The sequence below is a fragment of the Nelumbo nucifera genome, chromosome 1 (assembly GCF_055504915.1).
Source record: "Nelumbo nucifera cultivar China Antique chromosome 1, China Antique-T2T, whole genome shotgun sequence".
NCBI lineage: Eukaryota > Viridiplantae > Streptophyta > Magnoliopsida > Proteales > Nelumbonaceae > Nelumbo > Nelumbo nucifera.
This window is the reverse complement of record NC_142649.1, coordinates 158,295,676-158,323,232: the sequence shown is the minus strand read 5'-3', so window position 1 is coordinate 158,323,232 and position 27,557 is coordinate 158,295,676. Positions and strand designations below refer to the sequence as shown.

Here is a 27,557-nt window from a genome sequence, read left to right as displayed (position 1 = left end):
GACCATAACTCCATAAGGGATGCTTTCTAAATTCTAATCATGAAAATTATTTAGAAAAATGTTTAATTAAATATAATTAACATAAAAATAGAAAGGAGAAATTAGGTTTTGCCCTCTCTCTCTCTCTCTCTCTCTCTCTCTCTCCGAATCATTTCTTCTGAACTGCCTTCATCGGCTTTAGTATTTCGCCTCCGAGCTTTTTCGATAACATCCCTTTCTTTAGAGTATAGAGGAGGAGCCAAGGAATGGCGAGAGGATTGCTTGGCAAGCTCGTCTCTCGATCTCTCTCTGTCGCCGGGAAATGGCAGCAACAGCAGCTCCGACGTCTCAACATCCACGAATATCAGGTCATTCCTTTCTTTATTCTTCCAATATGATCAGTTATTTCTCCTTTGGATCTGTTTTAGGCTCTTTTTAATCTTTTGTTGTATCTATTTTTATTTTGATGGCAATTCTTCGATGACTTTGAAAGAAGTTCCAACATTGCTATCGTCCTTGATTAATTTGATTAGCTCTTCGTGAAAACTGCTATTGTTTGCTCTAATTCGTACGCGTTTGGGTTGTTCCTCTGGTGCCTCGATGATTATTTCTAACCGGGCAACGTGCAACAGGGGGCCGAGTTGATGAGCAAATATGGGATCAATGTACCAAGAGGAGTTGCTGTTTCTTCTGTTGAAGAAATTAAGAAGGCAATTCAGAATGCATTCCCCAAGGAGAATGAGGTAAATAATGGTCCATACATCTTGGGTATTTAAGGTGGAATCGGATCTATTTCCCTTAGTTTTAGTTGTTTAATTTAATTGCAATGCAACTATTCTCTCTGTTTTATGGAGCATAAGTTTATTTTATATTCTTGCATTTCGTGTGGGTCAATATGGTTGAGTGAGACTAGTATCGAGTGAATAAATATCACAAAGTGTATATTCTGCTTGTGGATTGGTGTAGCTGGTGGTTAAGAGCCAAATTCTTGCTGGTGGACGAGGCTTGGGAACCTTCAAGAGTGGTCTTAAGGGTGGAGTTCATATTGTCAAGGCTGATCAAGCTGAAGAAATTGGCGGTATCAACTTATACTTCTGCTTATGTTTATATTGTTGGATTGGTTATTTCACAATTCCAGCTTTAGCTTCAAAGTAAAATGGAATATAGTATTTTTTAGTGTCCATCTTCTCGGTAGTAGGATTAGTTTTACACACTCTTCAATTATAAATTAGTGTTATGTTTTCTGGTTTTCTATATTATTAAAATAGTGTGAAGGTCCCTAACCTGGTTTACATGCATAATTGGTTTACCTTTCTTTCATGGTCGACCATACAAGACACCATACTTTATAATCCAAAAACTTAGTATCTGATAGACTGTAACATAGCTTTGGATTATGGATTACCTAGTGCAAATCAAGGAATATATTAAAGGTTTGTGTAAATTGTATCTTATGGCACATCCCTTTTATAAGTTTGTATTGTATTAGTAGAAAAGCTTTGATAGCTGTTTTGATATAAACTTTATGAAAAGAAGAAAGAAGGAAGAGGGGAAAAGTTTCTGCTAGAAAAGAAAAGAAGAAGAAATAGAAGAGAATGAGAGGAAGCAAAAAGAATTAGTTCTGGCCGCCCCTTCCTTTTAATTATATACTCATAAAAAGAATGTTCAAGTACAAGTATGCCCTTAGTAGGTCAGCTACTTGTAAGAAGCTAAAAAGAATCATTTAACTTAACATAAACTAATGGGCATAAGGCCCAATAACTTAACAATAACTTCCTAACTGAATTATGTAAATAAAAAATAAATAAATTCGGCCCAATAACTCAACATCGGCTCATAACTCAACAGTATTAATGACAAAAAATGGATTATAGGCAACTCCCTTAGTCCCTTTCCAACTAGATACACACATAGTTTTTTTTTTTTGTGATGATGATCTAGCCAAGAAAATGCAAGAAAGGGTGTAAATCTGGTGGACACCCTCTGTTCCCATAAATAATATGGATGTGCTTCAGGGCTGTAGCTTTTCAGATGTACTTGCTAGCCACTATTTGGGATCCGCTACATGGTTGGAAGGTTGATGATATGAGCAGAAGGGAAGATATTTATGGTCTATCCCTCTGGCAGTTATGCGGATGGTGTGGATGGAGAGGAATTCAAGGATATTTGAACAGAAAAGTAATCTTGTGGCGAGAGTGACCAATGGCATTTGTGGAGGCTCTGAGGCAATGACTATCAACTACAATTTATTTCAAGGATAATGAACCATCTTCCTCTTTTTTGGCTGTAAACTTTTTTGGGGATATTTGAATACTTGTGTAGTTAAATAGAATCTCATTAAGTCATTATACAGAGACATGTTTCTTTCATATACGTATCAATACAAGAATACATTGCCCTTTTCAAAAAAAAAAAAAAAAAAAACTAACACCCTATTTAAGAACCAGAAATCATGTTCCCTTCATCATTATAAAAATCATAAAATGATGTTTTCAGACCTATGGATGAAAACAAAGTATACCTAATTCTAATAACCAAACATAATAATAATCCAACAGTAGGCCTCATGAGTTCCTATAAAACAGTATTCCTAATTCTAATTTCCAAATTTTGCCTATGGATGAGAATATTATTAATGAGGAAGAGGAAAAGCAACCTGCATTGTGGGAATCCTTGATCCACAATATATGCAATTGCTATGGCCATTTTTCACAGAAGAATCTTCATTAATATTGGTTGAATGTGTCAAACAAGAGATATAGGCTCAAAAGGGGACCACATAATGAGAAGCCAGGTGCCAGGGAAGCAGTCCCAAAAATTGGGCCAACTTATGACATTTTTATTGTTTATTAAAAGATGATGCAAGGGAGTAGTAGATCTTCAGAATTCCTTTTTACCTCCCCTGTGATTGTGTTAAACAAGAGATATAGGTTCAGAGGGGATCCGCATCATGAGAACCCAGGTGCCATGGAAGCAGTCCCAATAATTGGGCCAACTTATGACATTTTTATCGTTTATTAAAAGATGATGCAGGGGAGAAGTAGATCTTTAGAATTCCTTTTTACCTCCTCTGTGATTGTAGAAAAAAGAAGTATTATATTATAAAATAAATGAAGCAATGTGGAGAATCCCTAATAACAAAAAGTAAGTAATAACCCAAGAGGAGGCCTCACAAGCTCCTATAAAACAAGATGATAGAAGCATTACTGGAGAGGACAATCTCCTATAAATATTTGATTGGGCAAATGACACTTCTTGTTAACTCATCCAAGAGTGATTTTTTTTTCCCTTCACAAGTATAAGCTAGGACTGACATGTTCATGATATGTCTAATTGCCTATCTGGAAGGATTCTTAACAAGGTTTTCCCCCATATAATTGAATTTATCAGCATTCAGCATATAGCATAGAAGTTGCTGTTTTCAGACCCATGTTCCCATTGCTTGCAGGGAAGATGCTTGGGCAGATACTAGTCACCAAACAAACTGGACCCCAAGGGAAAATTGTGAGCAAGGTTAGACATTAATACCTTTCCTATTTTCTTATCTACTAGAACTACTTCATCAACTAGCTCTCCGCTAATGTTTTTGCATTAATCATCTTTCCTACATCTCTTATAACTCTGACTAATCCTCTAAATTAGAAAAATCTATATCTTCATGATTTTTGAATGTGTTATTAGTGTAGTGTGGCAATGACTAATTGCTTTGGCCTCCCTATTCAATATGATGAATAGTTGGTTCATTAGCACTGATTTTTTGATAAGTACATTAGCACTGTTAGTGAATCACAAAAAGATATGTCCTAAATAGAAGATATTTTTTTTTATCAGCAAAGAAAGAAAATCTTTAGTAATTAATTCGGAAAATTAGTACAACTGATGGGAACTCTACCAGCCTTAGAAACTCTAGATTATAATTTTGCCCAAAACAAGGTGGGTCTGTCAGTGTCAACTCCCTGCTTTGCTAACACATCTTCCATCCCATTTGCAGTTCCTCACCCAGCTAACCGAAGAATTAAACCTCTTTGCTAGGAGGTCTATTTCCCTGAAAGCATGTCTATAGAGCCAAGGTGCGGAATTGACTTGCTTGGTCCATGAAATGACTACTTCTGAATCCCCCTCAACTTCCAAGTCTCTAACACCCAGCTGCTCTGCCAGTCTCAAGCCTTGTAACAAAGCCAATATTCCAACCTTTACTGAGTTTCCAATATCAATTGGACTTGGACCTGAATACAAAACCACCACTGCACCTTGGTGGTTTGTAAAGACTCCTATACGTTGGTCCTAAATAGAAGATATGATTCCATCTATATTAGCCAATATAGACTACAGATCCACAATAAAAGAATGATATAGAATTAATTTAATTTCAGTTATTGGTAAAAATATATAGAACCTTTAATTTATAATCTTTGTTTAGAAAAATATATGGAAGGAAGGTTGGATAGGCTAACACAGGGAGTTAAACCTTTGTTTTCAAAGAAAGAGTGCAGTTTCAAGTATTCGGTTGTCCCTTTGTCTATTGCAACTCCATACCAGCATACTGCCGATTGGAAGAAAACTTAAAAGAACTCCATCTTATTTCTATTTATTTACCAGCAATCCATCATCTTTCAAAAAAGAAAAAAATCCATCATGTATGATCACAAATCCTTAAAGCAACTAGCATGAATGTACAAGTAAAAATCAAAACCATATATGATAATATTTTAAATAATTATAGATAAGTACAAACAAATAAAAGTTTTAAAATAACTGTATGTTTGGCTAGATCAAATTAATTGTTGTTGATGCTTAGTCATCACAAGCAACCACACCATGAGTACTGCAGTAAAAAAATTTCATGGCTATTGGTAGTGTGGAAAGTGAAGAAACCAATGTTTTAAAAAACTTGGAAATGGAACTAACTTTTTCCTCTGGGTAGCTGGTTAGCAGTTCAACCATCCAGGTCAAATGGTTCAACCTATTAAATCATACATCAAACAATAAAAATAAAATGCAGAAAAATACAGAATACTTGTAGAAAATAAGTGTGATATAGGAGAGTTGTTATTAATGATGGAGATGGCTAAAAAACAGAAAAAAAGGAAAGAAAAAAGCGGGTTAATGTCTAACCCATGACCCATTGATTGGGTCAAATTGTTCAGTAGTTCAACCAGATGAGTCATCAGGTTGTTGACCAAGTCAATGTTTTTCTTTTTGCAAGTAAACAGTTTAGGGCTAAACAGACCCACAAATGCGACCAGGTGACAAGTTGACCAGAAAAAAACACGGGAAGGGAAAACAAGGAGAAAGAGTTGCAAGCTATGACAGGAGGGCGCCTTGTTGCCTAGCCATATAGGTGATGAAATTTTTTTAATAAAACCCTAAATCTTAGGGTAATTTGCTTAGGTGATGGTATTTTTTAATAAAACCCTAAATCCTAGGGCAATTCCTTGGGTTGCATAGCAACCAGCAATCTTATCTTTCACTAATAACCAGTGTTTAGAAAATCGTGTTGGACCTGCCGGTCGGAGCAGTTGAACCGTGACCTGGGACCTTGGCCAATTCGATCTTACCCCAATAACTGCTTTTGCTGAAAAACCGGTGAAAACTGGCTGACTGGCTGCTTTAACTGGAAAACCGGTGAATCGGTTCCGGTTTCATGAAACCGCTCGGGTCTTTAACCAATTGAAATTTTATAATGTATTTAACAAGATGTGAACCCACGACCTCTTATTTTCATATATTGCTTAATTACCATTAGTCCACCTCTTAACTTGTATTAACTAATGACTCTTTATTGTACATATTACTTTATTACGCATGTATTTTAAAGAAAATGTAAATTAAGAGACTTGAACCTTGGTTATTTTCTTTAAAAGTGAAGGAACTTGCCATCCATACACCATATTTAAGTATATTAAATTATATATGCCACATCATCATGGTTTGACCTTTGGCTCGACCCCGGTTGAACCTTTGACCCGTGAACCTCTCCCTTCTCCGGTTCTATGCCTGGTCTGGTTCTCTGAACACTGCTAATAACTATCAATAATCTTCATCAAATAAGTATAAGCCCCATATCAAAACATAGAAAATCAACATATTCATGAGAAGAAAAACACGAAATAAAAGACAATTGAGAAAATATAGGGGGGCTAAGATGGTGAGACCCTATTATTGTCCTAGGAAAAAATAAGGGTGGATAAAATTTTAAGTTCCAATGAGCAAGAGGGAAAGTAGTCCAGAAGGTTAAGTAAAAGAATAGGCTTGTAATTTTGCCAAGCTGTTCTAGGCTTCAGTGCATCCTCTCATGTACTTCTTGGAATAGCTTTTAATAAAAGTTATTTTTGTTCCAAAACAAAAACACTTTTTGATGGAAACACCATATTTTACCTTTAAAAAAAGTAAAGTTCTTCCTTGATTATTGGTTTAATTTTGAAGTCTTCAAGGGTTCAAGACAGCATAAAACAACATATGTGTTGATTGAACCCTAACAAATAAGAAATTAATAAAATAAAACTAATATATAAACCCGCAAAATGAATAATTTAGTGTATTAATGTCTTTCATTAATATCAGCAAATAAAAATATAAAAGTATTTTATAGTGCCTTGTACAGAAAAGTTGGATGCTTAGGTGAGGCAACCCTCCTCCATAAGGCATAGGCACCTTGCTGCCTAGGCATCGTCTTGACAACTATGATTTTTACATAGTAGTGTTTTTTTATAGGAAACGGTAACTTTCATTAAGAAGACTAAAAAAGTACAGCTGTCACCACTCAAAGGATGGCTAAAGAGACAAAAATCATAAACAGTCTACAAGAAAGCCCAAAATAAAGCCCCCCTATTTACTCCTTGCTTTGCTAGAACATTGGCCATTCTATTTGCTGATCTTCTTACCCACTTAAACTGTACCCTTAACTCTCTTGCTAAGTACAAAATTTCCCTTAATGGTTGCCTGTAAGGCCATGCACCTAACTTTCTTGCTTGCATCCAGCCGATTACCAGTTTGGAGTCACCTTCTACTTCTAGCTGTTGCATACCCCATTGCTTTGCTAGTCTAAGGCCTTGTAGTAAGGCCTTTATTTCTGCCCGAAGTGAGTCTCCCGTCCCAATTGGACCCAAGAAGAGGGCCAGTACTTTTCCTTCCTCATCTCTGAAAACTCTCCCAATGCCTGAAGGACTCAAGGACCTGGAGAACTTCCATCAAAATTCAGCTTCACTCTAGCCTGTAGAGAAGGGGGCCAACTCTCCTGCACTATATGAGAAGGAGGAAGTAGCTATTAGTACTCCAACCTCTAATTAAATCATCATGAGAGAAGTCCTTGAAGAGTTTCAGAATTTTCAGCCAATGTAAAATAAGGATGGTGATGCCCTCAACAATTGCTTCCTTTGATTTTACTTGCCCTTGGAAGATCCTGTTGTTTCTTTCTTCCCAAACCGACCAAATGACAGCTGCTCTTGTTATTCTCCACATCACCATACCCCTTTTCTTTGGTTGAAGGAAAAAAATCTAGGGTCAAAAAGGCTTAGCACATATGATTGGGGTTCCAACATTCCTTAGGCAAAGGAATGCCTGTATTTCCCAAAAGAGCAACCCTAATAAGTGACCTTTACATGCCCTCCCCCCAAATAAAATAAAACAAAAATGGAGAGTGAAAGCTAAATTACTGTAGCCGAAGTAGCAGAAAAGAGAAGAAGAAGAAGAAATGTTGGAATGTCGAACTACTCTACTTAGTCGACAGTACTATTATTTATATTATGGTGTAGTACAATGATACAGGAAGTTACTAGAATGCCCCTGATTAGTGATGGGACACCCAGACAACTTAAAACATTAAACAGGATTAGGCCCATTAACAAAGGCCCAGTACAGGACAACTTAAACTTAAGTATAGGCTAATAAGAACTCTTATCAGCCGAATACTCATACATACAAAGACTTCAATCCAACACTCCCCCTCAAGCTAAGCATGGATATCAATCATGTTTAGCTTGCCAAGCATGTCCCTAAACTTTGCTGCTGCCAGCCCTTTAGTCAGTACATCCGCAATTTGCATCTTAGATGGAGTATAAGGCACACAGAGTTCACCCGAGACAATTCTTTCTCTAACAAAGTGCCGATCAATCTCAATATGTTTTGTCCTGTCATGCTGCACGGGATTGTTGGCAATGTTAATGGCAGCTTTATTGTCACAATACAGCTTGAGAGGACCTTTAGCCTTAATGCCAAGTTCATTAAGAAGAGTTCTGAGCCATAAGAGTTCAGCAACCCCGTGGGCCATAGCTCGATACTCTACTTCTGCACTTGATCTAGCCACTACATTCTGCTTCTTACTGCGCCATGTGACCAGGTTTCCTCCCACAAATGTACAGTAACCCGAGGTTGACTTCCTGTCTCCAACAGACCCAGCCCAATCTTTATCAGTGTAGGCTTCAATTTCAATTCTATTGTTTTTCCTGAAGAGAATTCCCTTTCCTGGGCAAGTCTTCAAGTACCTGAGAATCCTTTCAACTGCTTTCATATGAGGAATCTTTGGAGAGTGCATAAATTGACCGACAACATGCACAACATAAGCAATATCTGGCCGAGTGAGGGATAAGTATATCAGCTTCCCTACCAATTTTTGGTATCTCTCTTTATCACAGTAGTCCTCCCCTATTGATTCCTGCAGGCCATGGTTCTGTTCCATTGGAGTATCTGCTAGCCTACAGCCCATCATGCCTGTTTCCTCTAGGAGGTCAAGAACATACTTCCGCTGACATATGTAGATTCCCTCTCTTGACCTGGCAACTTCAATCCCAAGAAAATATCTCAAATGACCCAAGTCTTTGATCTCAAATTCAGAAGCTAGAAACTCCTTCAGTTTTTTTATCTCTTCCAAGTCATTCCCGGTAATTACCATATCATCCACATAAACAATGAGTGCAGTAAGTTTGCTATCCTGTCTCCTTATGAACAAGGTATGGTCTGCACCACTCTGAGTGTATCCCACTTTCTTCATGACCCCACAGAGCCTCTCAAACCATGCACGGGGAGATTGCTTCAACCCATATAATGCTTTCCTCAGTTTGCACACCTTTCTACTAAAGTCATAGCCTGGTGGAGGTTCCATAAATACCTCTTCATGAAGGTTACCATTTAAGAAGGCATTCTTCACATCCAGCTGATGAAGTTCCCATGAAAAATTTGCTGCTAGTGACAATAGAACCCGAATTGTGTTGAGCTTTGTTACCGGGGCAAAGGTTTCTTTGTAGTCAATCCCTTCTTTCTGAGTAAACCCCTTTGCCACAAGTCTGGCCTTGTACCTTTCAATGGACCCGTCCTCCCTGTGCTTTACAGTAAACACCCACTTGCACCCAACAGTGGTCTTCCCCTCTGGCAGATCCACTAATTCCCAAGTTCTTGCTTTCATTAGGGCTTTCATCTCTTCATTCATAGCTTCTTTCCACCTTGGATCAAACACAGCCTCTGAGTACCTAGAAGGAACACGCGCAGAGGAAAGAGCAGACACAAAGGAGTGATAGGGAGATAAATGTGAGTAAGAAACAAAATCAGCAATGGGGTGCCAGGTGGTGCAAGAGCGGATAGGCTTATGGAGAGCAATAGGAAGATCCAAATCAGAAGTATGAGAGTTGAAATTACCTTGGATTGTAGAGATAGATTGATCCGAGTCCAACTGGTTGCTGTCATGAGGTTGAGGACCCCTTTTTCTTCTGTTGTATGTAAGTATCTCTTTTTGTTGCCTACTGGAGCCTTCAAGAACATCTGCAGCATCAGGCGAGGTAACCGGCACAGTGGGAGCCTCACTGGGTTGACCCGGAATGTCACAACAAGGAGTAGGAGGAGAGGATGGAAGATCCGAGGCAGATAGGGGAACAAAAAAGGAGGGAGAATGATAATCCTCTTCCATCCCACTAGTCTCCCCCTGAAGAGGATTCTGAGAAGACTGAAAATAGGGTTGAGAGTCAAAGAACACCACATCTCTGGTGACATACTTTCTCTTGGAGACAGGGTCATAACACTTGTAACCCTTTTGTGTAGGAGAGTACCCCAAGAATATTCCCTTTGTAGCCTTAGGATCCAACTTAGTCTTCTTTGGATCCTTCACATGTATGAAACATATACAGCCAAAGACCCGAGGAGGAAGGGGAAAGTCTGGAAGAGTGGGGCACAAAACAGAGAAAGGGGTTTTCATACCCAACACCTTAGATGTTATTCGGTTTATCAGATATGATGCAGAAAGTACAGCTTGAGACCAGTATTGCTTGGGGACTTTGTGTTGGAATAGTAAGGCTCGAGCTGTCTCCAATAGATGTCTATTCTTGCGCTCAGCAACCCCATTCTGCTGAGGAGTATAAGCACAGGATGACTGATGTAGTATGCCAGCATCTTCCAGGAATAAGTTCAAGGATTTTTCAAAGTATTCAGCAGCATTGTCTGACCTGAATTGCTTAATCTTCTTATTAAACTGTGTTTCAATCATCTTGCAAAATGCCATGGTTATCCGTGGTACTTCATCCCGTCCTTTTAACAGGTAGATCCATGTACAACGAGAGTAGTGGTCAATAAAACTGATAAAGTACCGGAAGCCATCAAAGGAAACAATGGGTGAAGGGCCCCAGACATCAGAATGAACCAAATCAAAAGGAGCACAAATTTCATTGCTGGAAATTGGATACACAGTTCTACATTGTTTTGACATTTGACATACTTCATAGGTTAGACTCTGACTTGGAATGCCCTTAAACAATTCGGGAAACAACATTTCTAATGAGGAGAAAGACACATGACCTAGCCTAGCATGCCAAAGATGCAGCTTAGCTATTGACTCCACACTTTCCGGATTACTAGCAGCAGATGCTTGTAAGGCTGAGCCGATGTCTGCATCAAGGTAGTAGAGGCCTCCATACTCATGACCGCACCCAATCGTTCTCCTTGTCAATTTGTCCTGGAAGACACAATGAGTAGGAAAAAAGGTTATACTACAGTTCAAATTTTTGGTAAGTTTTGAAACAGACAAGAGATTTGAGGTAAGACTGGGAACATGTAAAACTGATTTAAGAGAGAGGTCCTTGCTTAGGTCAACAATTCCCTTTCCAGAGATAGTGGAGAAAGACCCGTCAGCAACTCTCATCTTATCCTGACCAGACAACAAATGATATGAAGAGAATAGGGAAGACATATGTGTCATATGGTCAGTAGCACCGGAATCAATAACCCAAGAAGTAGAGTCAATAGAGCCAGTGGCACTGAAGGCAGAGGCTGTACCTGATCTAGCAAGAGATGTAGAAGCAAAATAATTATTTCTTAGACGGGCTAATGCCCTACTAAGGATCTCAACCTCACTAGCAGTGAAGCCCAATGTACCAGTTCCAGAGGAATCAGCAACCTGTCCCATAGGAGAAGAAGACACTGTTGGTGTATTTTGTGAGTTGTCATCATTGTTGCTGGCGACAAAATTCCCACTTGCCGCAGGCCTGTTATCTCTAGAAGAAACATCTCTGGGTATTGAAGACATCTTGACTGCAGCCACTGTGTAGGTGACACTGATTAAGACTAGCCGAAGCAGTTCTGAAGGTTCTGAACCAGTTCTAGAGCAGATCTGATTAGCTGAAATGATCACAGCAGGTTCTGACAGCACTCGACACAGTTTCAGACTTGCCGAGACTGTCACAGTTCTGAAACAGTTCAGTTACAACAGCGAGCAAGGAGTTCTGGGCTGGTAACCGACCTGAAGCTAAGGGTTCTCAACTATTGTGCTATGCAGACTCCACTTGAACTTTGAGTACTGCAACTGTAAAGAGAGTGCCCTTCCTTGCGGCCAATACTAGGACTGCTGACATCAGTCCTCAACTAGGGTTCACAGTGCTGAACAATCTGGAGCTGGCAGCTCCCTAGGTAATCTCACAGTAGTGGTGAGGGGTTTCGGACTGATAACCACCCTGAACTTGGAGCTGTTTGCCACATTTCTATGATGGTAGAAGTGTTCACAGTGCTGGTAGAACACTAGATAGACTTCACTTGGGCTGAACCAAAAACTGCAACAGTTCGGGTACAGTAGTGAGTGAACAGTTCGAGGCTGCAACAGTAGCAAGTGAACAGTGGCTCTGTAGAAGAAGCTAAGTTTGTGCGAGTCTTGCTGGAGCACCAAAGCTGCAACTGTAGAAGTAGCTAAGCCCCTTTCGGCTAGTGCTAGGACTGCTGAAATCAGTCCTCAACTAGGTCTGTCCTACACAGACCTCTCTTAGTAGCCAAATAGCTACTATTTGCTGGAAATAACCTAGTAGGACATCTACTTCTGGGTCTTACTTCCCTTGAGTCCTACAACCAAGAGAAACCCTAGGTTCGAACTTGCTTTACTCTCTTACACCCCTAGGTTTTCACTACAGCAACCCAGAAAAGGAAGAGAGAAGATGAAAAGACAGCAAGAGAAGAGAGTGTGTGCCGGCTGAAACCAGGAAGAAGCTAATGCTCTGATACCATGAAAGCTAAATTACTGTAGCCGAAGTAGCAGAAAAGAGAAGAAGAAGAAGAAGAGATGCTGGAATGTCAAACTACTCTGCTCAGTCGACAGTACTATTATTTATATTATGGTGTAGTACAATGATACAGGAAGTTACTAGAATGCCCCTGATTAGTGATGGGACACCCAGACAACTTAAAACATTAAACAGGATTAGGCCCATTAACAAAGGCCCAGTACAGGACAACTTAAACTTAAGTATAGGCTAATAAGAACTCTTATCAGCCGAATACTCATACATACAAAGACTTCAATCCAACAGAGAGTTATCCTTGTACATTCCCATTTAAGTTAAGACTTTTACATCCTCACCCTTGTGTACATGTAATTTCAACCTTATGAAAACAAGCAACCTGATGCCTGCTCAGATATTGGGCAAGATAATATAAAGATGCATGCTGCACGGAAATTGGGAAGAGAAAAACACTAGGAAATTTGCAATATAGATTCCTCTCCATAAGTTATTTGTTGGTTACAAGAGGCAATATCTAGAGGTGCCATTTTGACTGTGATTTGTCAATGGGAATTCATTGATTGTTCTCATCAATGCCAGAATTATAAAAATACCTGTTTGAGTCCCTATCCCATGGTATCATCATTAAGCTTTTCTTTATTGGTTGTTCTCTTGGCAATTCTAGGCCTTCAGGGGCAAGGAAATCTTCAAAAAGAGCAGAGGAGATGTGATCCTGGTCTACTTTGGGTCCGTGAGTGACTGAAATTGGTTAAGATAGATTTTTCTTTCCTCCTTCAGAGCCTTAGTTTATCTTTTAATGCGAGCTTTCAGCTTTGATATGGGATCATAGTTATCACGATGACTAGGTGAAAGAAGTCATCTCATCTTATAAATACTAAAGACCCACTAATTAGGGTTGATATTGGATTATAATTAACAAGGCAACTAGGTTAGACAAGACACTGACTTTTCTAAAAAATCCAAGTTTTCTTGGTTGTGTAAATTGAATTGATGTGTATTTAAATATTGATTTTTTCTATCTAATTCAATCTATTTGTGTACCTTCTAGTAAATTAGTACTATAAAATTCTTTTTTATATGGTTATCTTGACATTTTTTTATGCCCAGAAGCTAGTTTAGATTCCTTAACATTCAGTCATTACCTTCTTCCTGCAGGTTTATTTGTGTGAAAAGTTGTCACTTGTCAATGAGATGTATTTTGCCATCACTCTGGACCGTACGAGTGCTGGGCCAGTATGTTCTCAAATCCATATTACATTCTGTTTGTGTTCATTGGATGCCTTTTTTATTAGCCATTATGACATGTAAATTGCTTAATTTTTTTACCACCAAATCCATGTTCTCATCTTCATATGAGAATTTGGTAGTGATGATACTTGACTTTTTGCAAGTTTGCCTTGTAGGAATACGGTGTAGGCCTGGATCTAGTTTACATGTATTTTATATCTATAGATAGACATGAGCTACATTAATTTTTGTTAGCAGAAATTTTAACCCAATTCCCTTCCTTTCCCTACCTTTTCTTAGCACATTAATAGTGGGAATCCTTCCTTTAATTGCAACCCAAACAAAGAAAACCACTTTTGATGGTCTCCTAATCTTCCATATCGAGGCCCAAGAAGGGGATTGACTCTCCTCATCCGACAAAAGATTCAGCAAAGAATTGATTGTGAACTTACCGGATTTCTCAGCAACCCAACACATGGCATCACTTCTAAATGGGCTGAGGTTTCACCTGTTCCAGAGATTGAAGAAGAGAAGCCATATAACCAAGGTCCCAATCATTGACATTCCTTCTGAGGCGTGGAGTCCATACACATTGATCATTTATTACTTCAAAACAGTCTGACACCTGAGCCTCCTTGTCCTGGACTAGAGCAAAAGTTGCAGGATAGGCCACACAAAGTGGTCTATCACCACACCACCTGTCCTTCCTGAACGAGATTCTATCACCAAGACCCAGCTTGAAGAAAATATCATTGAAAAAAATGTCCTTAGTTCTCAAGATCTCCTTCCACAGACTTGTTCCATAAGAACCAGTGGGGGAACCTGATTCCCAACCGAAACCTACTTCCCCATATTTAAATTTAATTAAGTTCCTCCATAGCATATTCTCTTCATTAGCAAACCTCCAACACCACTTTGCAGCAAGAGAATGAAAGTTTTTTGCAGTTTACCTATTTTTTAGCTTGGAAAATCAGTTGCCAAATATCCCTCCAAAAACTAATCCTATTAGCAACATGTCATCCAATAATTTCTGTCCATTGAAATTTTGTAAAGGCAAATGTCAAACTTTGAATTACATGCCAACATCTAATTGATCCCAAATTCTACAGATGGCACATTTAGAGGGTGAGGAATATGTGTTCATTGCTGTTTATTCTTGAAACGTTATGGATTGATCAATACAAATTGGTGAGGAATATGTGTTCATTGCATGAGAGTCACTTCAACTAAAAAAATGCATGTGCGGGGCTGATCATTGATGTGTATGGTTAAAAAGCCAAATTTGGCATTTCAGGTAGGAACAGCAATTTGCATTGATCAAACCAAATCATTTCGGGTAGGAAAAAAATCTCTTTTACAAATTTGTATTGATAAATCGAAAACGTTTCAGGTAGAAACAGCAATGGTGCCAAACATAACCTAAATTGGCCTTGCCAAAAAACAGATGACTCACCCACAAGTAGGGCATTTTTGTCATTAGATTCTAACATTTTGTCCATGATTGAAGTGGCAGGGTGCATATTAATGTGCCTCTTTTCTTAGTAAACATGAACCATAAACATGGCAAAGGAACTCTAGTTTTGGTGACAGAGACTGTAAGCCTTGGATTGGGCTTGGGCTTAAGAAATCATGCCCTACTTGTGAGAAACTTCAGCAAATGATGGGAAATTGTAACCTATCAAAATAATTGTGGAAAATTGTTCCCCCGATTTTGCCATCCAAAGAAATGCTTCCATCCTGATGCATATTGAAAAGAATGTGCATATAGAGTGAACTCCGGATTAACAAAATAAACAACTCAGTGCTTACTTTTTTTTGTATTTCATAGGACTGGACCACTAATTCCTGGATTTCTTGCTTTCTCACCTTATATTATCATGAATTCATAATTTTCTGCAGTTGTCTGATGTTGATAGTTATCCCATTAATGTTGGTGTTTATCACTTCAATTTCTTAATAATGGCCTCCGTTTTAGGATGTTTTATCATATATGTTGGAAATGAATTGTCTATAATATCAATTCAACATGGTTTTCCATGACAATGAGATCCTTATTTTCATGTTCAATTCTCCAGCTTATAATTGCCTGTAGGAAGGGAGGTACTAGTATTGAAGACCTTGCAGAGAAATTTCCGGACATGATTGTTAAGGTTATGTATCTTGACCTCTTTTGCAATTGACATTTTATCCTGGTTTTTTTATTATGATGTTGCTTTACTCATTTTATCTTATGTTTTTTCTTGACCAGGTTCCTATCGATGTTTTTAAAGGAATCACAAATGAAGACGCTGCTAAAGTTGTTGATGGTTTGGCTCCCAAAGTGGCAGATAGAAATGCTTCAATAGAACAAGTGAAAAAGCTATATCAACTTTTCTGTGAGTGTGATTGCACATTGTTGGAGGTGAGTGTAAAAACATTTTGCTTCCATCTTATTCTTTCTGGATTCCTTCTTGCAACTCAGCTTTACTTATGCTTTTTTGGTTAATTGATTCATTTCCTTGTGATTTTTGATTGAATAGATCAACCCCATTGCAGAAACATCTGATAACCAGTTGGTGGCTGCTGATGCGAAGTTGAACTTTGATGATAATGCTGCCTTCCGTCAGAAGGAGATATTTGCTCTCCGTGATTCGTCCCAAGAAGATCCTCGGGAGGTTCTTACTTTTCTGTTTTTTCTTTTTTATCATCAACAGTAAAGAGACTTGTTCATATGGGAAAGCAATCCACACAAAAAATAATGAGAAGGGTACAAAGAGAATAGCATTCAGCTATTCACCTCCATGAACTAAAGAAACCAGAAACGGTGACGAATTAACATAACAGCACCTGACCCTGGATATCCCCATACAATATTTTTCCTTGCAAGTTGTAACCTCAATCTTGCTAATGAATCTGCTGGGAAATTAGCACTTCTTGGAACCCATTCGAATGGGCAGTTCAAATTTATAACCAAGACCTTTGCTCTAACCAGAAATTTTAGCACCCATGGTGTTTCTTTCCCTGATCTATGATGCCCAGATATGGATACAGACACATACACGGATATGGGAAATGGGGTTTTGGCTCTTCATTTCCTAGAATCCTGGACACGGATATGGGTATAAGTATGCCATGTAATATGCTTATGTCATGTGTTTGTATTTAGATGATGTCATTTATTAAGGCTTATGTCTTGCCAAATATAATTTAATTTCTGATATGTGCATATTTTGTATAGCATAATTCATTTTCCCAACTATATGGGATTAGCTACATGAATTCCATCCACCATTTTGCTCTGTTTAGTGTCATATCCACTGTTAAATTATGGGCTCCTTAAATCAGTTCTAACTACTTAGATGTCCTTTTTGGTCTGCCTTTAGCTCTTCTGGTCCCTCAACTTGTAACTGATCATTTTTTATTTCACTGGTGATGTAGATGGTCTTCTTTACACGTGACAAAATATTTAGTCTACCTTCATTCATTTAATCACTTGCTGGAGTTACCCCTAGCTTCCTTAAAATAAGTTTATTTCTGATCATATCCATTTTAGTTTTCCCACTCATCCATTTCCAGATTCATTTTTCTACTCCATTTATTTTTTGGATATGTTGTTTCTTGATTGGTTAAAAGTCTTGCTCCATACAACATTGTTGGCATGTAACCATTTTATAAAAAGTTTCCTTTTAGCTAATTATAAAAAAAAATCCTTTTAGCTTAAATTCTCCAATCATAGGGGGCTCTGCTCTGGATGCACCCCTTCCATTTTGCCCATCCTGTTTTGATTCTATGGGCGAAATCCCTCCTTAATCTCACATTTGTGATGTATCCATCCATCCATACATGTATACATTCAGACACATATGTGTGTGTTTAAGACAACTTTTCTGATAATTTTCATATTAAAATCAACATATTAAATAGCAAATATTAGTTATGAGAACCACCAATAAAAGTTAGGGCATATAACTGATATGAATTGTGTGATTAAACATGTTGCCAATCCAGTGGATCTCCTATATGATAAACAGTCTGCATCAGCCACAAGTTCCCTCCATGTGGCAGAAATAGGTGGCGTGTAGGGAAACTTCCTATATGAGCTGACTAGTGAACCTCTTTCCCATACCTAACTGGGCCAAGTAGGTAGCTTCCCTAGACTACATATTACTGTCACATGGAATGATGATGTAGCCTATCCAGGATGTTTTCTGGTTAAAAAATCTGGGATGTTAGGGGACTCTCTGGACTGTCCATCCAATTCCAATCCCCATTCAACTTTAGCCTTTCCATCTTTTATTAGTTTTTCCTACAAGTAATTTCAGGTGTTGAAGTTTTCTATATTTTAATATTAAACTTATCCAAAGGGGGTTTATTCTGTCCATGTTGCAAGGTTCTCAAAATTTGAACATTCTATGTACAATATGATCAATTACATTTCTACAAAACAGCAAGACATTTAAAACCTATGTTACCAGATACAAGGATACAGATGGGTATGGCGTCAGATAACAGAATTTATACTAAAAAAATTAAGTATTCGATACAGTACAACATCCTGGTATGGGTATCAAGATTTCATAGTTTAAAATTATGAAATTTCATATAGCAAGAATCTAAACAAATAAGAAAAGCAACAATTCAATAGCATAATGAATTCAAGCAAATAAGTCTCTTAACACATTGAATCCAAGTATATAGGCAAAGTGATTTCATATTAAATCTAATCAATAAATGATGAATAAAATACCTAGCAAAAGAATAATAAACAGTATAGTAATATGTATGATGTAATTTTTTGTATTGTAGGGCAAAAATAAAATAACACATGATAAGGTTCCTACCTTATCCTTTTTCCTTGTTTAAGAAGGTACCAAACCTGTATGCAAAAATGGCATGATAAAAAGGCACCTTCTAGAGAACATCTTGTCTCGTACAGCCCTGTTTAACCATCACCTTGATAATTCCTTTCGGTTCTGTTTGGTATATAATGTTTAATGGGTCTTGAACTTTATATCCTATTCGTACATTGATGGAAGAGACTATTCTTTTGACTCCTAAAGAAAAACTTTAGGATGAGAACAAATCTAGATTATCATACTTTTCTCTCTTTTCAATATCTTACTTATGACAATTCTTGTTTTTGACAGGTTGCTGCTAGCAAAGCAGATTTGAACTATATTGGCTTAGATGGGGAAATTGGTTGTATGGTGAATGGTGCTGGATTGGCAATGGCTACAATGGATATAATTAAATTGCATGGTGGAACACCTGCCAATTTTTTAGATGTTGGTGGGAATGCCTCGGAGAGCCAGGTAGAAAGCTGCTCTCTTTCTAGATAAGAGTAACACCATCCATAAAAAAAAAGGAAAGAAGAAAGAAAGAAAAAGCTTTACAAGACTAACAGATAAGTATTAAAAGATGACTTTCGGAATTTGTTCTGTCAAAGAATAAGTATACCTTGAGGTTCTAGATTAGGGTGGCAAGTAATCAGATTGAATTGGGAAAATGCCCACCCTAGGCAGTGCCTTAATCTAAACCAGGTTGGATCTCAAACCTGTAAAACTGGGTTGCAATGTTTTTCAAAATTTATACTGTCACTTGAGCAAATGATCTTGGCTGGTTGCTTGCTTACCTGTGGCTGTGATCTATGCAGCTTGGCTCGGAAGAAGTAGAGTTCCTGCCATGAAATTTGATATAATCTTTTAGTCTATTGATGTTAGACTCATACTACCTAATAATCTGCATCTCATGATCTATAAGTCAAAAATAGTGGTAAAGAAAATAACTAAAAAGCAATGAGGAAATGCACTATCACACTTAACACTGAAATAAAAAATGACTAGCATGCTATTCTTTTACTTTGTTGTGGATGCTTTTATTGGAAAGAAGTACAGCAGCAGTAATGGGCATTAAATTCAGTATTCCTATCTTATCTCTTAGCTAAATTTTAAGATTTCCAATTTAAATATTTTTCTATTAATTAGGCAATAGCATTATTATTTCCTATTTAAAGATAAATGTTTGTTAGGTAGTTTTCCTAAAGAAGGACTCTTACCTTCTTGTAATTCCTATTTAAAGGAGCATATGATATTCAATAAAATCATTGATATTTTCAGTCAAGAAAGAGCAGAGGAGAGTTGGTGATCTCTTTAACAAATCACCATTAAGGCTCTAAAGATAGGTTCCTCGAGAAAAGGGAGAAACAAGGGAAATCAAGAAGTTTTTCCCGTTAACCACCTGTGACGAGATCCTATTCGCGAGCCCTTAACAATTTGGTATCAGAGCAAGGCGTCATGGGTGACTTTGAGCAATTGAAGACTAGGGTTCATGATTTGGAGCACAAACTTGTGGAAAATAGCAAGGAGGTGCGCGAGATCAAGGACGATGTCCGGGAATTGAGGCGCTTGATGGAGTTACATTTTTCCAGCAAGGAAAAGAGTTCAGAAGGGGCTGCAACCATAGACGACCGCCGACCAGACCTGGCAGAATCGTCTGGCGAGCAACAGGTCGTTGCCCAGGGAGCCGCGGTTGTTCCCAAATATAGCAGGCTGGAATTTCCTTCCTATAATGGAGCTGGAGATCCTTTGGGATGGCTGTACAGATGTGAACAGAGGACAGGGACAACGTAGGATTAGCCGCATTCCACATGACAGAGGAGGCGCAACTCTAGTTTTATAAATTGGGCAGGAGGAACTTGGGCTCAGTTGGACCCAATTCAAATCCTACTGCCTTCTTAAATTTGGGCCCCCATTAACAAGCAATCCATTAGGCGAACTAATCAACCTCAAACAGACTGGAACTGTGGATGAGTATCAGCGCCAATTTCAGACCGTCCTTGCAAGAGCAACTTCGGTACGACCAAATTAACAGGTTGACATGTTCACCGCGGGATTAGTGGAAACTTTTGTGGGTGGATGTGGAGATGCAAAATCCCCCCAATCTGGTTATTGCTATGAATTTGGCTCGAGCTTTTGAATGAAAATTGCAACTCAACCGTGGAAGTATCAATATAGGGCGGCATGGGCAGCCTCGAAACCACTCGGAACGACTCCATCTTCAGCAGCCAGCCGAGAATAGAAACCACAGACGAGCAGCAATTTCAGATCGGCATTCAGTGTGGGAAGCAGCGTTGTTGTACCCCCTATTAAGCGCTTGTCCAGGGCTGAGATGGCGGAACGTAGGACGAGGGGACAGTATTTTAATTGTGATGAACTTTACTCAGCAGGGCAAGTGCAAGAGACTTTTCTGCCTCTTGGTGGATGAACAAGAGGAAGATGAGGATGAACCCTCTTCATTGGAACCCGAGATTTCTCTCCACGCAATTACTGGAATAAAAACCTCTCAAACTATGCAATTGCAAGCGCGGGTAGCAAGGAAACCAATACTGATCCTTGTTGATTTAGGAAGCACACACAATTTTGTAAGTGAACAAGCTGCCCTCCAATTGGAACTGCCAATGGAAATCAAACTGAGACTGCAGGTAGCCGTAGCAAACGGTGAAAGAGTACACAGCCCGGGCATCTGTAAGGGAGTCCAAATACAGGTCAATTCTGAATCCTTCTTTGCTGATTTGTTCGTGCTATCCTTGTATGGATTTGATGTAGTTCTTTGGGTGAAATGGCTGAGCACTCTAGGTCCAATCCTATGGGATTTCAACGCCCTAACGATGACCTTCCACTTGAACGGGAAGCAAGTCACTTGGCAGGGTAAAGTGGTGAAGGCAAAATACCCACAGGTTCATGTGCTCCAAGATGAAATGACACACACAGCAACCATGGAAAGGCTCCTTGCTGATTTTTCAGATGTATTCCAAGAACCCAAAGGACTTCCTCCTTCCCGAGCTTGCGATCACCGGATCACTCTGATGACGGGTTCGGCCGTATTGCTACCCACACCTGCAGAAAGATGAGATAGAAAGGCAATGTGCTGAAATGCTGGAGCAGGGGATCATCCGCCTTAGTCGTTCCCCTTTTTCTTCCTCGGTTTTGTTGGTGGAAAAGCAGGATGGTACTTGGAGATTTTGTGTTGACTACAGGGAGCTTAATAACCGGACTGTCAAGGATAAATTTCCTATTCCCATTGTGGACGAGTTGTTGGATGAACTTCGTGGTGCCCAGTATTTCACAAACTTAGATCTAAGATCGGGGTACTTTCAAGTTCGAATGGCTTCCGAAGACTTTGAGAAGACAACTTTCCGAACTCATCATGGCCACTTTGAGTTTTTAGTTATGCCATTCGGTCTCACAAACGCCCCATCCACATTTCAGTCCTTAATGAGTGAGGTATTTCAGTCCCACCTTCGCAAATTTGTTTTAGTATTCTTTGACGACATTTTGGTTGACAGTAAAACATGGATAGAACACGTGCATCATCTGAGGATTGTTTTTGAGCTACTGTGCCAACACAAGCTCTTCCTTAAACGATCCAAGTGCTCCTTTGGAGAGCACTAGGTCCTTTACTTGGGTCATGTCATTAACGACAAGGGTGTAACAATGGACAATTCCAAAATTCAAGCGATCAAGGAATGGCCCACGCCCAAATCCACCAAAGCTCTACGTGGGTTCCTCGGTTTGACAGGATATTACTGCAAATTTGTACAGAATTATGGCGTGATGGCTGCCCCATTAGCCAACCTGCTGAGGAAGAATGCCTTTCATTGGGACAATGCAGCTGACACGACTTTTGAAAATTTAAAGAATGCCCTCTCCACCACTCCAGTTTTGCAATTACCGAACTTTGATCTTGAGTTTACAATTGAATGTGATGCATTCGGAATGGGGATTGGCGCCGTTTTACAGCAATAAGAGCACTCGATTGCTTTCTTCAGTCGTAAGCTAGCTGATCGGCATTTGAAATTGCCAGCCTATGAACGCGAATTGATTGGGTTAGCTAGAGCAGTTCAACACTAGAGACCATACTTGTGGGGAAGATCATTTGTTGTCAAAATTGATCACTATAGCCTCAAGTACTTGTTGGAGCAGCGACTTGTTACTTCTCCCCAACAACATTGGGTTAGCAAGTTGCTTGGGTTTGATTTCCGGGTGGATTACAAGGCAGGATCTTTAAATTGCACAGCAGATGCATTGTCTAGGCGCGAAGAGGACACTATGCTCCTTTGTGGAATTCCACGTCCTCGAGTCACCTTATTGGATGGCATCAAGAAAGAGATGCCACAATCAACAGAGTGGACGACACTTGTTCAGAAAATTCAGTCTGGAGCTTTTGACTCCAATTGGGCTTGTGATGTATAAGGGTCGGATATATCTCTCGGCTGATTCCTCTTTGATTCCCTCCATCATCTCCAGTATTCATAACTCCACCCATGAAGGTATTCAGAAAACACTGTATCGCATCCAAGCTGATTTCCATTGGCAAGGTATGAAGGCCTCTATTAGGGACTTTATACAAAACTGCTCTATTTGTCAACAACACAAAGGGGAAAATCTGCATCCAGCTGGTCTTCTTCAGCCCCTTTCGATTCCAACGCAGATATGGGCTGATATTTCCATGGATTTCATAGAGGGATTGGCCAAGGTTGGGGGAAAATCAATTCTTTATGTAGTGGTGGATCGCTTCTCTAAGTATGCTCATTTCATCCCTCTTTCTCATCCGTAAAAAACTACTTTTGTCGCCCATGTCTTTTTCACTCACATTTTTCGTTTACATGGGTTACCAGAATCTATTGTCAGCGACAGGGACCCGATTTTTACTAGTACCTTTTGGAGGGAATTGTTTCGGTTAAATGGTACCACCTTAGCCTTTTCTTCTACTTATCATCCTCAATCGAATGGTCAAACTGAGGTGGTGAATCGAACGATTGAGATGTATCTCCGTTGCTTTGTTGGGGATCAACTGAGACGGTGGGTTGATTGGCTTCCTTGGGCCGAGTATTGTTATAACACTGCCTATCATTCTTCTTTAGGAATGACACCCTTCCGAGTTGTCTATGGCCGTGAACCTCCTCGTTTGTTGTCCTATGAATCTGGTTCTACTCGTTTGGAGGAGATTGATCGTTCCTTGCAAGAGCGAGATGCTCTTTTGGCTGAAATTTCTCTTTGTTTACAACAGGCACAACTCCGCATGAAGCAAGGTTTTGCAGCGAATTGGTGAGGTTGCATATAAGCTGGAACTTCTAGAGCACAGTAGGATTCATGGTGTTTTCCACATTTCCTTGCTCAAGGAGTTTAAGGGTGTTCCTCCTACCAGTGTTCCCTCCTTACCACCTTTGAAGGAGGGCAAAATCATTCCCCAACCTCAGTCTATTGTTCGTTCCAGAATTAATCGAGATGTTGTTGAAGTTCTGGTGGAATGGGCCAGCTTACCATTGGCTGAATCTACCTGGATTCCTTTGACTGTGTTTCAGGACACCTATCCTGAATTCGAGCTTGAGGACAAGCTCTTAGTCCAGGAGGGGAGTAATGTTATGGATGCTTTTATTGGAAAGAAGTGCAGCCGCAAACAGCAACAGTAATTTGCGTTAAATTCAGTATTCCTATCTTATCTCTTAGCTAAATTTTAAGATTTCCAATTTAAATATTTTTCTATTAATTAGGCAGTAGCACTATTATTTCCTATTTAAAGATAAATGTTTGTTAGGTAGTTTTCCTAAAGTACTCTTACCTTCTTGTAATTCCTATTTAAAGGAGCAGATTATATTTAATAAAATCGTCGATATTTTCAGTCAAGAAAGAGCAGAGGAGAGTTGGTGATCTCTTTAACAAATCACCATTAAGGTTCTAAATATAGGTTCCTCGAGAAAAGGGAGAAACAAGGGAAATCATGAAGTTTTTCCCGTTAACCACCTGTGACGAGATCCTATTCGCGGGCCCTTAACATACTTACAAATGATTGGAGTACAAAACTATCTGCATGTGAAAGCTTACAATCAAAATTGATGGTTGGGAAGGGGCAGCCATGTGGCTTCTTGCATTCCACAAACTGTATAGGTTGAATGTAGCTTAAATACACCTCTAGTATCTCTATATCCCGATGGACCCTATAATTTTCAAACTGTGGCTTGTTAATGAAAATGGACAAAAAAAACAGGAAAAAAAATAATAATTGGGTTGTCATCTGAATAGCACTTCGGGATTATACAGAGGATAGCTTGAGGAGTATTCATATAGGGCCTGTGGTGTGAGGATACTTTATCATAGTCAGATCTATTCATAGAAGCTTCCAAGCTACAGCTTCCAGTCTCTGGATGAAGGCCCTGTTTGGAGGGCTTAAGCTTTGGTTGAGTTGCTTTAGATGAGCTGCCTGCTTTGAAGAGGCCACTAAAAGAAATTAAGTGGCTGGATAACTCTGGATTTTTCACCAAACATTGCTTCTAGGCTTTCTGGGACCCCGCCTTGTAAAGCCAAGAGCAGCAATGTGAAAGCCCTCCCAAACTGTCATGAAATTTAACTTCGTGGTTGTTCACTTGGAAATCTAGGTCTACCCACCATAGGGGCAGATTATCTTAGGGTTGATATCTACTTGTACTTGGACAGTTGGACCTGTTGATAGATGAAATTCTGTTAGATCAGATTCCTTAGCCATGCTTTGGATCTCGAATTTTTTTTATTGTTTCTGGCTTTTGGAGTTTGGTTAGTTGTTACCATATGAGCTTTGTAGGGAGAGTGGTGCCCCATCACAGTTGTCACATTGTGTCACAGTGTCACTAGAGAGGAGGTTCAGGCAATCATATCTAGGTTGAAAATCTTATTTTAAAGGATGTCAAAATCATCCAATCATATTGCAAATGAATTAGCCAGGAAGTTTTTCCAGAGAAGAGTTTTAATGTGGGACTATTCTCAATTTAACTTTCTCCTTGTATCTGTTTGTGTGCTTCAATCACTTGTATTTGGGTAAAGGCTGTAGTTATTCTTTGATTTGTTTGTTTTTTAGGCTGTGTTTGGTTGCAGTGCAATTTTATTTGAACTAGTACAAATGCATGGGAGTGCAAATGAAAAAAACGCAAATTCTCGTTTAATTTTGTTTTGGGTTTTACTTTATTCTCCTTCATGTCTTAATTTACTTCATTTGTAATGCAATCAATCAAAATAAGCTAAAATTTGAAACAAAAATAGGTCAGAATTTGCACTGTCATAGTTTTGCATCAGAACAAATTTATTTGTATTGCAACCAAACACAGCCTAATGATTTCATAATTGCTGATGAAGAAAATAATGGATCATTGCCTTGATCAATTGAGAGCAGGAACTTAAATAAATGGAATGCATATCTAGTTATTTTTTGTACAAAGATTAGCAAAAGACAATTAGTTGCATCCTGATTTGTCATGGGCCATTTTTCCCATCCAAATTAGTAGTATAATTATCCATTCTCCTCAAGATTTTTTCCCTTCTGAATATTTATACATTATTAGGTAAATAGCCCAAGTATTTTCTGGGCATACTTGTAAACGGTGTAGTGATGGATATGGGAATCTGCCAACAGTTGTATTAAGTTTAAATCTTTAATTATTAATGAAATCCTTTTGCTGATAAAAACATGTCACATTTATTAGCATATTAATGGATGGATTCTCCTTGTAAGTTTGTTTCGTAGTTTTTTCTCTCAATAAATATATATTGAATGCTATATTCAATGCAATATCCAAAAAGAAAAGAACGTGAATCTTTCTTTATTGATTATTAGTTACCATCTTTCTTATTGATCTGTAATGTGCTGAGCAGGTGGTGGAAGCATTTAAAATATTGACATCTGATGAGAAGGTGAAAGGAATCTTGGTCAATATCTTTGGAGGAATCATGAAGTGCGATGTTATAGCAAGTGGGATTGTCAATGCTGCCAAACAGGTTATTTACTGCACTTGCATTATGTTTACTTGGGTTGTCCTCATGACAAGCGTGATTCCTATTAATTTGATTACTATCTTCAAATTATTATCTATTTGAGTGGATACTCAACTTTGCTAGTATGCTGTCATTCTCCCTAGTAATTAACCTAAAGTTATGACCATATTTAGCTACTCCTCTTCATTTACATTGGGGGGGGGGGTCATTTATACAATATGAGCAGCAGTAGGAAAATTTAGAAGAATTTGGTTTAAATTGTTACAAGAAGCCAAAATGCAAATAAGAAAAAACTCAGCAGTTGAACCTTGGTCATATTAAACATCTTGGCATCATCCTTTGGTGTGACCTAAAATTGAGCCAACCATTCAGTAAATGGTCAGTTATTCACTTGCCATGAATGTAATAACATTTATGTGGTTTTGTTTGTAAGGTTCAATTGAAAGTACCAGTGGTTGTTCGTCTTGAAGGAACCAATGTGGACCAAGGGAAAAGAATCCTGAAGGTAAATGTGATGCATTGGATCACTTTATACCCAATTGATTTGTCTGATTATACATTCCAAACGTAGGCATTATAACCAAATAGTTAGAAATGAGGAAGAAGCATCACCTGAATGGTTCTATTCTTGTTGTTGACCATAAATGGGTATTACAGGAGAGTGGGATGACGTTAATTACCGCAGAAGATCTGGATGATGCGGCTGAGAAAGCAGTTAAAGCAGCGGCAAGTTAAGGGGATGACTTTCAATCCCCATGCTGTAACCTAAACTTAATTCTTTTATGGCAAAGTAAATCTCATGTTCTCCAAGGGGTATTATTGGAGCACGTGCATATTTTGTTTTAGGCAAATGGAAAAAGGGTATTAAAGAGACTCGAGATTCAAGAGGAGATACGAGCAAGAAATTCTCAATAATGCTTTGCAGTAAACAAGGAAAAAAATTTAATTGAACGAATTCATTGAGTTTCAATCTCTCTCTCTCTCTCTCTCTCATGTGTGCCAAAGCAATCAATCCTTTTTAACGCATTTCCTTTTCTTAGATCATATTTGACTAGTTCGAGGATATCGTCATCATCATCCAAGCCTT

The 27,557-nt window shown here is 38.7% G+C and overlaps 1 protein-coding gene across 1 annotated transcript; it reads left to right on the top strand.

Moving 5' to 3' along the window:
- Positions 1–27,440, top strand: LOC104602835 (succinate--CoA ligase [ADP-forming] subunit beta, mitochondrial). Its single transcript, XM_010266683.3, has 12 exons — positions 1–347; positions 612–722; positions 946–1,057; positions 3,428–3,492; positions 13,620–13,697; positions 15,767–15,841; positions 15,940–16,092; positions 16,211–16,345; positions 18,818–18,982; positions 26,351–26,473; positions 26,904–26,975; positions 27,128–27,440. The coding sequence occupies exons 1-12, from the start codon at positions 246–248 to the stop codon at positions 27,203–27,205; spliced, it is 1,269 nt and encodes a 422-aa protein (XP_010264985.1). The 5' UTR covers positions 1–245; the 3' UTR covers positions 27,206–27,440.
- The last annotated feature ends 117 nt before the right edge of the window (positions 27,441–27,557 follow it).

Excerpts from the sequence above, each read along its gene's own strand:
- LOC104602835 (XM_010266683.3), top strand. The coding sequence starts at position 246 with ATGGCGAGAGGATTGCTTGGCAAGCTCGTCTCTCGATCTCTCTCTGTC. Across the intron at positions 15,842-15,939 it reads TTCCGGACATGATTGTTAAG|GTTCCTATCGATGTTTTTAA; the intron begins GTTATGTATCTT and ends TTTCTTGACCAG. Across the intron at positions 16,346-18,817 it reads CCCAAGAAGATCCTCGGGAG|GTTGCTGCTAGCAAAGCAGA; the intron begins GTTCTTACTTTT and ends TGTTTTTGACAG.